Below are 12445 nucleotides of genomic sequence, written 5' to 3'. Positions count from 1 at the left end.
AAATGCAAAAGTATTGGGACAGCCAATTTGTTGTTTTTGTTGTTTTGGCTCCGTACTCCAGAAGGGGATGTTAAGGTGCTGGTTGTCTGCTGTAACGTGAGGGCACTTGCATCCGTATTGGGGGATCTGTGTAGGAGTTACAGCCCTTTTCCTGCGCAGTACCGCCCTGTCAGTAGCTGCTCGCTGCAGGTGGAAGCTGAGCGCCCCTCCCCCTGTGCGTCCGCAGTTCCAGCAGACGTCCGAGCACGCCCTGTTCTCCTGCTCCGTGGTGGACGTCTTCTCCCAGCTCAACCAGAGCTTCGAGATCATCCGGAAGCTGGAGTGCCCCGACCCGCAGATCGTGGGGAACTACATGCGGAGGTTCGCCAAGGTGCGTCTGCGGGCCGAGGCCAGTTTGTCCCACCAGGATCAGGGTGGGGTTTTAGATGGGGGGTGTGGGGGGGGATTTCCCCAAAGTTCCACTACATTATTACCTCCCAGCAACACGTCAAATGCCCACTGGCTAAAAGTTGATACCTGTTGTCTGTTCTTCCATTACATTTACATTACATTACAGGCATTTAGCAGATGCTCTTATCCAGAGCGACTTACACAACTTTTTACATTGTATCCATTTATACAGCTGGATATACTGAAGCATAGCAGGTTAAGTACCTTGCTCAAGGGTACAACGGCAGTGTCCTTACCCGGGAATCGAACCTGCGACCTTTCGGTTACAAGCCCAGTTCCTTACCCACTGTGCTACACTCCGTCCCACAACTGTCAGCACTAGTTGGGGAGAAAAAGAGAATAATGATGAAATGATTTAAAACAAGGTCTGTTTGTTAATATCTACCTCCTCATTTCCTGTGTTCACACACCATGCACTGTGCTGCTGAGTGAGTGCAGTGTAGTTTAATGAGTTTTCAGTGCACTCCCTTTGAAGGGGGGTTCCCTTATTCACGGGACAAGCTCTTCCGGGCATGTTGGTTGCCTTTGTTCCTCGTTCGTTGTCCTGGAAACGGATCGTTGTGATATTTCTGACTTTGTTCCATATTGGGAGGAAGAGGATCAAACACGGGATCTCCCTTTCATCTCTGAGCTCATGTCTCCCATCCCCACCCCCACCCCCTCCCCCACACCCCGCCCTCTCGCTACAGACCATCGGCAACGTGCTGCTCTCCTACGCTGACATCATCGCCAAGGATTTCGCCGGTCACTGCTCCAAGGAGAAAGTGGTGAGTGTGTGTGTGTGTGTCTGTGCGTGTATGTGTGTGTGTCTGTGCATGTGCGTGTGTGTGTGTGTGTCTGTGCGTGTGCATATGTGCGTGTGTGTGTGTGTATGTGCGTGTGTCTGTGTGTGTGGGTGTGCGTGTGTGTGTGTGTGTGTGTATGTGCGTGTGTGGGTGTGCGTGTGTGTATGTGCGTGTGTCTGTGTGTGTGGGTGTGCGTGTGTGTGTGTGTGTGTGTCTGTGCGTGTGTCTGTGTGTGTGGGTGTGCGTGTGTGTGTGTGTGTGCGTGGTGTGTGGTGTGCGTGTGTGTCTGTGCATGTGCGTGTGTGTGTGTGAGAGAGAGAGAAACACACTGATGATGTGATGTCTCTGCAGCCCTGCATCCTGATCAATAACATCCAGCAGCTGCGAGTTCAGCTGGAGAAGATGTTCGAGGCCATGGGGGGCAAAGACGTGAGTGATTCCCTCACCTCCACCTTCCCTCTCCCTCACCTGTACCCTCCCATAACCCCCTTACCCTCATCCCTAACCTCCACACCACTGACGCCCTATTGTGATGTCATCACACTGGGACTCCACACCATGTGGAGCACGGAATTCAGAATCGTAAACGGTAAGCCTCTGTGATTCTGCGTGCGGAGACATCCCGTTGTGATGTCATCAGCGCGCGCCAGCACTTCCGTTACCCGGCCTTTCCTGCCTTCCAGCTGAACGTGGAGGCCAGCGACTTCCTGAAGGAGCTGCAGGTGAAGCTCAACAACGTGATGGACGACCTCAGCAGGGTGTTTGCAGTCAGGTAACGTGTGTGAGAGGTCACAGGACACACACACATTACTGAATCAGTGTGAGCGGGCTCTCAGGAAGATGAAGTTTTGGCCGTTTTCTGTTTTTGTTCATTTGACTCGGTAAATCCTGAAATTGGAAGAGTAGGTTCTTCGTAATGTTTTTTCAGTGTTCAAAACTCCACCGCTTTCAATCTTCACCCCCTCCCCCCCTCCCCTCCCCCTCGCCCCCCCCCCCCCCGTAGTTTCCAGCCGCACATAGAGGAGAGTGTGCGGCAGATGGGGGACATCCTGAGCCAGGTGAAGGGGACCAACACGGTCCCGGCCAGCGCCTGCAGCAGCGTGGCCCAGGACGCTGACAACGTCCTGCAGCCCATCATGGACTTCCTGGACAGCAAGTGAGCGGCGCTCTCTCTCTCTCGCTCTCTCTCTCTCTATCTCTCTCTCTCTCTTACTCTGCCTCTCCCAGCCTGACTCTCTCTCTCTCTCTCTCTCTCTGCCCCTCCCAGCCTGACGCTCTTCGCTAAGATCTGTGAGAAGACGGTGCTGAAGCGCGTGCTGAAGGAGCTGTGGAAGCTGGTGATGAACACCATGGAGAAGACCATCGTCCTGCCGCCGCTGACCGACCAGACGGTCAGTCACTGTAACACACTCACACACACACACACACCTGCACACACACACTCACACACTCACACACTCACACACACACTCACACACACACACACACATACACACACACACACACTCACACCCTCTCACACACACACACGCAGACACTCACACACATACACGCACACACACACTGACACTCACACACACACACACACACACACACACCTGCACACACTCACACAGGGATGGTGTCTCTGAGCTCCTGAGTGAGGGGTGCATATGAGCCCCAGGGGGGCTGTGGGGTTCGGATATTAGACCTGTGGAACTCTTTCCTAAAGCCATCCACAGTTCCACATGTTTTCTCCCATGATGCATCGCTGGGCGATCTCTTCACCGCAGGTAACATGTGGACCCTGCTCCCACCAATCAGTCCAGTGTTTATATATTTTACAGCTCCTGTCCCTTCTCACGTGCTGGGGTGGTTCCTGCTCTGTGATTGGTTAGTGTGATCGCCGTAGATAACATGTGACTTCCCACCTGTCCATGAAAAAAAGAATTGTATGGTCGGCCTTTCCGTGCCTGAGTTTTCACATGCCTTGCTTCTGTGAAGGTGGGAAGAGTGTTCCTAAACAAGTTCTCCTGATTCTGTGACCTCGTTCCTCGTAGCATCATTACAACCAACCACAGATCACGGAAAGTTAAGATGGCCAATCAGGTTTCGAGGGGGGCGTGGCTCTGTTAACAGCTGTCCTATCTCTTTGCAGCGCAAGGTGAAGCTCGCTTGTCACAGTGATGTAAGACTTCAAATATTCAAACGCTCTAGCTCAATGTGTCCTGTCACCCCACCCCCCGTCCGACCCCCACCCCCCCTTACCTTCCTCTTCTCCTGTTTGTCTTCCTCTGTACAGCGACTCTCCTCCTTAGTGCTTTTCAAAAATAATCTGGCGAGCCCATTGGACGCTGATCTTTGTTTTATCGTGTAAAGTCCTGCTTGCTTATTATGAGGCCAAACAACTGCTACAGCAGTCTGTCTCCCCAGGGCCAGTGTGTCTGCCACTGTACATACACGCTGTGGTGTAATTTAGCACATTAATGCAGTATACATCTGTGTGTTTCTTTTGCACCTCTGCACCTTGAACTAATGCACTTGTTGTACGTCGCTCTGGATAAGAGCGTCTGCTAAATGCCTGTAATGTAATGTAATGTATAGTAGAGCATTGGCGGCAGGACGCAACAGGTTACACACTGTCGCTCCCCACTTACGACTCCTCCGAACACACTTCAGCTCTTTATAATAGTAGAAGGATCTTGAGTGGCTCAGTCGTTAAATCCCCTCACCACAAGCACCTGTTATTTCATAATGGGGGGCGGGGGGGGGGGGGGGGGCCTGTTGAGCGTGTGCTGTTCCCCAACGCCTCTCTTCCAGAGGGGATGTCTTATCGCCCGAGTGTCTCTGTGTCTCTGACGGGTGATGTGCGGTCTCACTGCAGTCCCGTCTGTTCCCAGGTCAATCTGCCCCTCTGACTCCACCTCTGTCTGCGTTCAAACCGTTCGAACCCGTGACTTTAGCTTTCTGTGTGCGTGTGTGTGTGTGTGTGTGTGCGTGCGTGTTTATGTGTGGGTGTATGTGTGTGTGTGTGTGAGCATGCATGCATGTGTGTTTGTACGTATGCTCATGCATGCATGTGTATGTGTGGGCATGCATGTGTGTGCGTGTGTGTATGTGTGGCCATGCATGTGTGTGTGTGTGTAAGTATGTGCGTGCGTGTGCATGTGTGTGCGTGTAAGATTCTGATCTTCCCTTCTGTATTCAGTCTACAGCTGCTCTTTGCCTGTTTTGCTGTTTCTGTATCAGTGTCTCCTACATTTACTGATAATAACACTCTTTCCCCTTCTCTCCCTTCCCTTTGCCCCCCCCCCCACTCCCCCACTCCCCCAGGGCACCCAGCTCATCTTCAACAAGGCCAAGGAGTTGGGACAACTTTCCAAACTCAAGGTGCAGACCCCTCCCTGTTCACTCACAGCAGTTCATCTTCCAGTGCATGTTCTCCTCCAGCGAGCAGCTTCCCAAACACAGCTGGGGCGCGTTCCTACACCCGGGACTGCTCTTGTCTTCCCAAACACAGTTGGGGCACGTCCCTGCACCTGGGACTGCTGAGACATGACCCATGGCTTGGCTTTAACCTCCCTGACCCAGCCATTTATTTTTTATTTGTCACCTTACACCTAAAAGGGTTAAATATAAGCTAGTAGTTGAAGACATTTGTTGCCTCTGCATTTTTTTTTCATCCTCCGAGTTCCCACAGTTGTGTGAGTGTAGAGCGCTCTTTTTTCTCCTGAGTCTTTCGCTCAGGAAACTCCGTCTCTGTACCTCCCTTTCAGGAGCACATGGTTCGAGAGGAGGCCAAGGCTCTGACGCCCAAACAGTGCGCCGTGGTGGAGCTGGCGCTGGACACCATCAAGGTACGCATCACTTCCTGCGCATCACTACCTGTCTTCCTCGGTCAGCTGGGGCTCGGTCTGGGGCTGCTCTGGTGACCAACCGTGATGTCACCGGAGTTAAACCTGTAGGACGGCAGATCGCCAGGACTGGGCAGCCCTGCTCTGGTGACTGACCGTGATGTCATATCCTGTCTGCGGCGTAGCAATACTTCCACGCGGGCGGGGTGGGGCTGAAGAAGGCCTTCCTGGAGAAGAGCCCGGACCTGCAGTCCCTGCGCTACGCCCTGTCCCTCTACACCCAGGCCACGGACAAGCTCATCAAGAAGTTCATCCAATCACAGAACGCGCAGGGTAAGCCCCGCCCCCCCCGAACCGCTCAGCCGCCACTCTGTCTTCGCTCCCCGCTTCCTGTGCACCTCACTGTACTTCCCTCTCTCTCTCTCTCTCTCTCTCTTTCTGTCTCGCATCAATACTCTCTGTTTATCATTCTCCTTTCCTCTCCTCTTTCTTCGATCAGTCTTCTCATGCTCTCTGTTTATCAGTCTCTCTCTATTACTCCCTCCTGTCTTTTTCCTCGTCAGTCCTCTCCTTTCACACTCCCTCTCTTCCATCAGCTCTGTCGTTCATTCTTTTCTCTTTCTCTCTCCCGCCTCTCTCATCAATCCTCCCCTTCTGTCCATCTTTCTCTTTTCACCATGTAGCTTCCGTTGTTTAATGTCTAGTATTCCATGATAGTTCTCTCCCTCCTCTTGGAATCCAAGATCCTCTCCCTGTTTCTGTTTTACATTTAAGCAATACATATTTACCTACATACATACATATGTACCTACATACATACATACATACATACATACATACATATGTACCTGCATACATACATACATACATATGTACCTACATACATACATACATACATACATGCATACATACATACATACATACATAATATGTACCTGCATACATACATACATGCATATGTACCTACATACATACATACATACATATGTACCTACATACATACATACATGCATACATACATATGTACCTACATACATACATACATGCATACATACATATGTACCTACATACATACATACATACATACATACATACATACATATGTACTTTAAAATGTGGGATGAAAATAAACTGGACATATGCAAATTTTGCATGACACATAGGGTTGCCAGATTTAGGCAAATTCATCATCGCCATCTTCCTGTTTGTTACTGTAATCGATTGTTACTGCTGTTTGTCTTTCAGTAGAGAATCTGTTTCTGTCTGTTTCGTTAAAGTCCTAAGGCCACCGCACACCGAGCCGAAATTAGCCCAGCAGAGGCGGGGGTCAAAGGTCGTCTAGTCCAAACCAGTTGGGAAGACTGTTAGGCTAGTCACCGAGACTCAGGGCGTGGAATCTGAACCCAGTGCCTGTAACCCTGCCTTGTACAGCCACACAGAGCTACAGAACCAGAGTAGCCCCCTCATTTTCATTAATGCTACGTGTCTTTAATTTCTCACCTACTGTTCAGAAGAACAAAAAAGTGGATTTTGGCTGTGGGCCACATCATTAAAATGCATTTGTATAGAGGTGAAAACTAACCCTGCGATTTTGGAAGTCTCTCTCATATAAACATGAATATTTTTGTCACCCTGTATTATTTGTATCTAAGCTAGTTGCTAACTGTCTTACTATTGAGCAATACCTCCATTTTGCTGAGTACAGAAGACCCTCATTCGCATGTAAGGTTGCCTAATTGTAGCTAAGGTCTAATGTAGCTGAAAGTGGCTAACTGTTGCTAAGCTCTACTGTAGCTGAAAGTGGCTAACTGTTGCTAAGCTCTACTGTAGCTGAAAGTGGCTAACTGTTGCTAAGCTCTACTGTAGCTGAAAGTGGCTAACTGTTGCTAAGCTCTACTGTAGCTGAAAGTGGCTAACTGTAGCTCAGCTCTACTATAGCTGTGAGTGGCTAATTATAGCTAAGCTCTACTGTAGCTGAGAGTAGCTAACTATAGCTAGGCTTTACAATAGCTATGAGTGGCTAACTATAGCTCTACCTTAGCTGAGAGCGGATAGGTGTACCTTGTTTTGTCACAGTGTCTGTGTCTGTGGCTGTCTGTCTACCTGTACTAAAGCCTTTTGAATCCAGCAGGCTGCTCCTCTGCTTCTCTCTCTCTCTCTCTCTCGCTTTTACTCTCTGTGTCTGTGCCGGCTTATGTCTCCTGTGTGTTTCCTCTCTTTCCCTCTCTCTCCCTCCCTTCGTCCCCCCCCCTCTCTCCCTGCTCAGTTCATGGAGGGAAGGGGGTGAGGTACACCCATAGCGAGGATGTGTACCCAGAGAAGGGTATGTTCGGGCCTCCAGAAACTAGCATGCACACGGGTCTGCACTCTCACCCCGCAGTGAAGTGCCCTGCTGTACCTACACTAACCCCTAACCCTGACCAGTGGAGCACACAGAGACTTAGGGGCGTGGGATGGTGTGTAGCTGTCTGTCTGTGTGAGAGTGTGTGTTGGGATGGCTGTGCTTTTGTTTGCGTGTGTGTGTGTGTGTATGTGTCTGTGTGTGTGTGTGTGTGTGTGTGTGCGGGTGTTTGCCTGTGTGTGTGCGGGTGTGTGTGTTTGTCTGTGTGTGTGTGTGTGTCTTTACTTATGGGAAGTCTCTGTGTGCTATTTTCCATTGGAAGTTCTTGGGGGAAACTGTTTGTTTTCTTGCCTGGAGTTTATGGAAGTTGAAGCGATGCTGTTGGCAGCTGGCTCCGTTTGTCTGGAAGCGCTTTCCGTTCCAAGCCTGCTCCTACCCCTCCCCCCCAATTCCGTCCCACACCCCCTTCTGGACTGACTCACAGTGCTTACTCCCTTCCCTCTTAAGTGGGAAGTAAAGATCACACTGAGTAACCAGATCAGTGCAGATTCAGTCTGCGAGATTGCTCTGGTGGAATGACAAATCCTGGGTGATACATCTCTTTCACTTTAAGGGTCTTTGCCCACACGCTCGAGGTTTCCAGTCCCCTTTTCCTGGTGCCAGTCCTGTCAGGATTACTGCTGACGCTCTACACCCACCAGATATCCCACTCTGCAGTCTTAATATTGAGCAGGTGCCAGGCTGTGGCGGTGGATGATCTGTGCTGTGATGTAGCTCCAGGAACCCCTGCTTATTAGCTGGAGCCTCCTGCATTCGACCCTTGATATGTGATCAGAATGTCTACGGAACATCTACGGACGCTGATGTCACAATCACTACTGGTAAACTGAAAACGATGGTGTTCTGGATCACTGGCTACTCAGGAGCTGACCATCTGGTTGCCCTATAACATCTGTGCAGTTACTCATTCCATCCTCTTAATTAAAGTGCAGAGGAAATGGGATTTATTGACCCTGGCCTGTCGGCATTTGGCTTGAATGTGCCGGAAGCCCCCCCCCCCCCCCGTGAGTCACCCCCCACCCCCACCCCCCTCGCATATTCTGTCTGGCAACAGCCTGTTTTGTCTGAAATTGCCATCAACTTACGGGACTTCTGTGCTTTCAGTTCCGGCACGTTGATGGGACACCCCTCTCCGGCTGGCACTGGGGTCCTGTGCCGTTGCAACAATTAGACTTTTTGGTTAATTAGCCTTGGGTTGGAGGGGGGGGGGAGAATGTCACTCATTCATAACCCTGCTGCTTAGTACAGAGTCATATCTGCACTTACGGCTTTTTAAGGTTTTTATCAGTCAGGAGATGAAGAGTTGGGAAGAACAGACAACACCCCCCCCCCCCCACCCTGTTCTGTCCCGCTGTTTTTCGCCACCCCGAGGGGGAACCCCACCCCCCCTCTTACTGAGACATGCACCTGCCTGCCAACCCCTTGCCCAGACAAACGGAGCCACTGTGTGAGTGGGGAGCCCCCTGGTGGAGCTCCCCCGCATGTGCACCCAAAAATGCCCATTTCCTAAAACCGCCATCCTCATCCTCAGCCAGTATGATGAAGGACAGCGTGCGGGTCGGTTTTTTTGCTCGCTCGTGGGGGGGGGGGGCGGGGCGAACCTGCATCCCTGTGGGGAGGGGGGCGGTTGAACTGAGAAATGCGTCCGACCTGGTGCATTTCAGCATGCGACAGTCCGCTGTGGAGCGGTGCATGGTAGGGAAGTTACGGAGTGCTGTGTGAGACAGAGAGCAGGGTTTTAGGAAGCACGGGTGGGACAGCTTGCGCTATGTACACGCATCGCTACTACCAAACTGGAGCTACGCAACTCCATCTGGGGCGGGGGCGGTTGGCAGGTGTAGTTAATTAAAACGTATTCCCTTCAGAAAATTAATTGAAACGAAACCCTTTTTAAAGAATCCTCATTATGAGGCATGTTTCCTGTGCTTTTTTGGGGGGGGGGTGTTTTTGTTTGCTGAGAGCTGAATTGCGGTGGATTTTAACCCCCGGACCTGATGGAGCGTTTGCTTTCGGTTCAGTGCGTGGCGGATCTGTCTCAACCGCGTTTCATTAACCCCGAGCAAGAGGCCCAGGGGAACCCTGACTCTGACCCTTGACCTTTAACCTGTCAGGTTCCGGGGTGGACGACGCGGTGGGGGAGGTGTCCATCCACGTGGAGATCTTCACTCACCCCAACACTGGAGAGCACAAGGTCACGGTGAAAGGTGAGTGTGTTCTACAGGTGAGTGTGTGTTCTAAAGATGAGTGTGTTCTACAGGTGAGTGTGTGTTCTAAAGGTGAGTGCGTTCTAAAGGTGAGTATGTTCTAAAGATGAGTGTGTTCTACAGGTGAGTGTGTTCTACAGGTGAGTGTGTATTCTAAAGGTGAGTGTGTTCTACAGGTGAGTGTGTGTTCTAAAGATGAGTGTGTTCTACAGGTGAGTATGTTCTAAAGGTGAGTGTGTTCTACAGGTGAGTATGTTCTAAAGGTGAGTGTGTTCTAAAAGTGGGTGTGTTCTAAAGGTCAGTGTGTTCTAAAGATGAGTGTGTTCTAAAGGTGAGTGTGCTCTGAAGGTGAGTCTGTTCTGAAGGTGCATTGCAAAATCTTTCTCTGTTAACATTGGTGAAATGGATGGTGGGAAATGTAGTATAATGCCAGATTGGAGTTCACACGTTACCGAGCAGGTCAGAACTGTAACAATGTTTTACATAAAGCTTATGAAAATGAATTAGACTGCTTTTGCTATACAAAACTACCACAATAAGCATGTATTTCATCAAGTGGGTTGATTTTTTTTCAGCTGTCATAATCAACCATTTTATGTGGTGAAGTAACTCAGCTCATCGGTTTATGAGGTCATGTTTATATAATGAATAAAAAATAGCCAGTAATTAAAAACCAACATTAAATAGAAATCTGTTGGACCAGGACTGGAACCTCTGCCTTGAAGGCAAAAAGGGTAACCACCTCCCCCGCCTCCCCTTCCCCCCCCGCCTCCTCTTTCTGCCTCCAGTGGTTGCCGCTAACGACCTGCAGTGGCAGACCTCCGGAATATTCCGCCCCTTCGTGGAGGTGTACATCATCGGCCCCAGCCTCAGCGACAGGAAGCGGAAGTTCGCCACCAAGTCAAAGAACAACAGCTGGGCGCCCAAGTTCAGCGAGACCTTCACGTTGTGAGTGACCCCCCCCCCAAAAAAAAACATCAACTATTCACTCGGCAGGATAAGAAATCGTGTTGATTATACAAACACAGTGAAATAAATTAATATCAATATTTTCAAGGAAGCATTTTTCATTAATGATGAAAAATGTACTTGAGTGGAAAACTGCGAAGTGTATATGTCCAAACACTGAAAATAATGCTGTAATAATATGTCCAGTTTTGATTCGTACGGATAGGAAATAATCTTTATTCAACAACCACGGTGAAATCATATAAATAAACACGGAATAAACATATTCAATAACTACGATGAAATAAAATAATTTTAATGTTTTTTTTTTTTTTTTTTGAGATGAAAAATGTATTTCAGTGGAAAGCTGCAAAATTCATAAGACTATAGTCTTATGTCCAAAATGTGAAAATAATGCTATAATTTTTAATATGTCCGGTTCTGACATGTATGGATAGGAAATCATGTTTATTCAACAACCACAATGAAATAGAATAATATTAATGTTTTTTTGGGGGTTTTTTTTTTAAATTTAAGATGAAAAATGTATTTTTGTGGAAAATTCCTAAATACATAAGACTATAGTCTTATGTTCAAAAAGTAAAAATAATGCTATAATTTTTAATATGTTCACTTTTGATTTGTATGGATAGGAAATATTGTTTATTCAACAACCACGGTGAAATAAAAGAATCCTAATGTTTTTATAGAAATTTATGATAAAAAATATCTTTGCATTTCGGAAAACTGCAAAATACATAAGGATATAGTCATATGTCCAAAAAGTGAAAATAATGCTACCATTTTTAATATGTCCAGTTTTGAATTGTATGGATAGGAAATAATGTTTATTCAACAACTACGATGAAATAAAAGAATTTTTATGTTTTTTTTAGAAATTTGAAATGAAAAATGTATTTCAGTGGAAAAATGCAAAATACATAAGACTATAGTCTTATGTCCAAACACTGAAAATAATGCCATAATTTTTAATATGTCCAGTTTTGATTTGTATGGATAGGAAATTATGTTTATTCAACAACCATGGTGAAATAAAAGAATAATAATATTTTTATGAAAATTTAAGATGAAAAATGTATTTCTGTGGAAAACTGCAAAATACAAAAGACTATAGTCTTATGTCCAAACACTGAAAATAATGCCATAATTTTTAATATGTCCAGTTTTGATTTGTATGGATAGGAAATTATGTTTATTCAACAACTACAATAAATAAAAAATTATAATTTTTTTTAGAAATTTGAAATGAAAAATGTATTTCAGTGGAAAAATGCAAAATACATAAGACTATAGTCTTATGTCCAAACACTGAAAATAATGCCATAATTTTTAATATGTCCAGTTTATATTTGCATGGATAGGAAATAATGTTTATTCAACAACTTCCATTAAGTAAAATAATTTTAATGGTTTTTTTTTTAAATTTGAAATGAAAAATTTATTTCAGTGGAAAGCTGCAAAATTCATAAGACTATAGTCTTATGTCCAAACACTGAAAATAATGCTATAATTCTTAATATCTCCAGGTTTGATTTGTATGCGTAGGATATATTGTTTATTCAACAACTACGATGAAATAAAATAATTTTAATGTTTTTTTTTAGAAATTTGAAATGAAAAATGTATTTCAGTGGAAAAATGCAAAATACATAAGACTATAGTCTTATGTCCAAAATGTGAAAATAATGCTATAATTTTTAATATGTCCGGTTCTGACATGTATGGATAGGAAATCATGTTTATTCAACAACCACGATGAAATAGAATAATTTAATGTTTTTGGTTTTTTTTAGAAATTTAAGA

The 12445-nt window shown here is 46.7% G+C and overlaps 1 protein-coding gene across 1 annotated transcript in view; it reads left to right on the top strand.

The window, feature by feature from the left end:
* LOC135251949 (protein unc-13 homolog A-like) overlaps window positions 1-12445 on the top strand; it is a 60736-nt gene that overhangs the window by 44627 nt on the left and 3664 nt on the right. The window contains exons 31-41 of the mRNA XM_064329829.1: window positions 227-370; window positions 1140-1217; window positions 1587-1664; window positions 1919-2007; window positions 2239-2391; window positions 2503-2626; window positions 4548-4604; window positions 4991-5071; window positions 5254-5401; window positions 9581-9673; window positions 10462-10621. Coding sequence (XP_064185899.1) covers window positions 227-370; window positions 1140-1217; window positions 1587-1664; window positions 1919-2007; window positions 2239-2391; window positions 2503-2626; window positions 4548-4604; window positions 4991-5071; window positions 5254-5401; window positions 9581-9673; window positions 10462-10621 — 1205 coding nt within the window. The remainder of the gene's footprint in view (window positions 1-226; window positions 371-1139; window positions 1218-1586; window positions 1665-1918; window positions 2008-2238; window positions 2392-2502; window positions 2627-4547; window positions 4605-4990; window positions 5072-5253; window positions 5402-9580; window positions 9674-10461; window positions 10622-12445) is intronic.

The sequence above is a fragment of the Anguilla rostrata genome, chromosome 3, assembly GCF_018555375.3.
Source record: "Anguilla rostrata isolate EN2019 chromosome 3, ASM1855537v3, whole genome shotgun sequence".
NCBI lineage: Eukaryota > Metazoa > Chordata > Actinopteri > Anguilliformes > Anguillidae > Anguilla > Anguilla rostrata.
The sequence above is the reverse complement of the archived record's forward strand: the minus strand, read 5'-3'. Positions and strand labels throughout refer to the sequence as shown.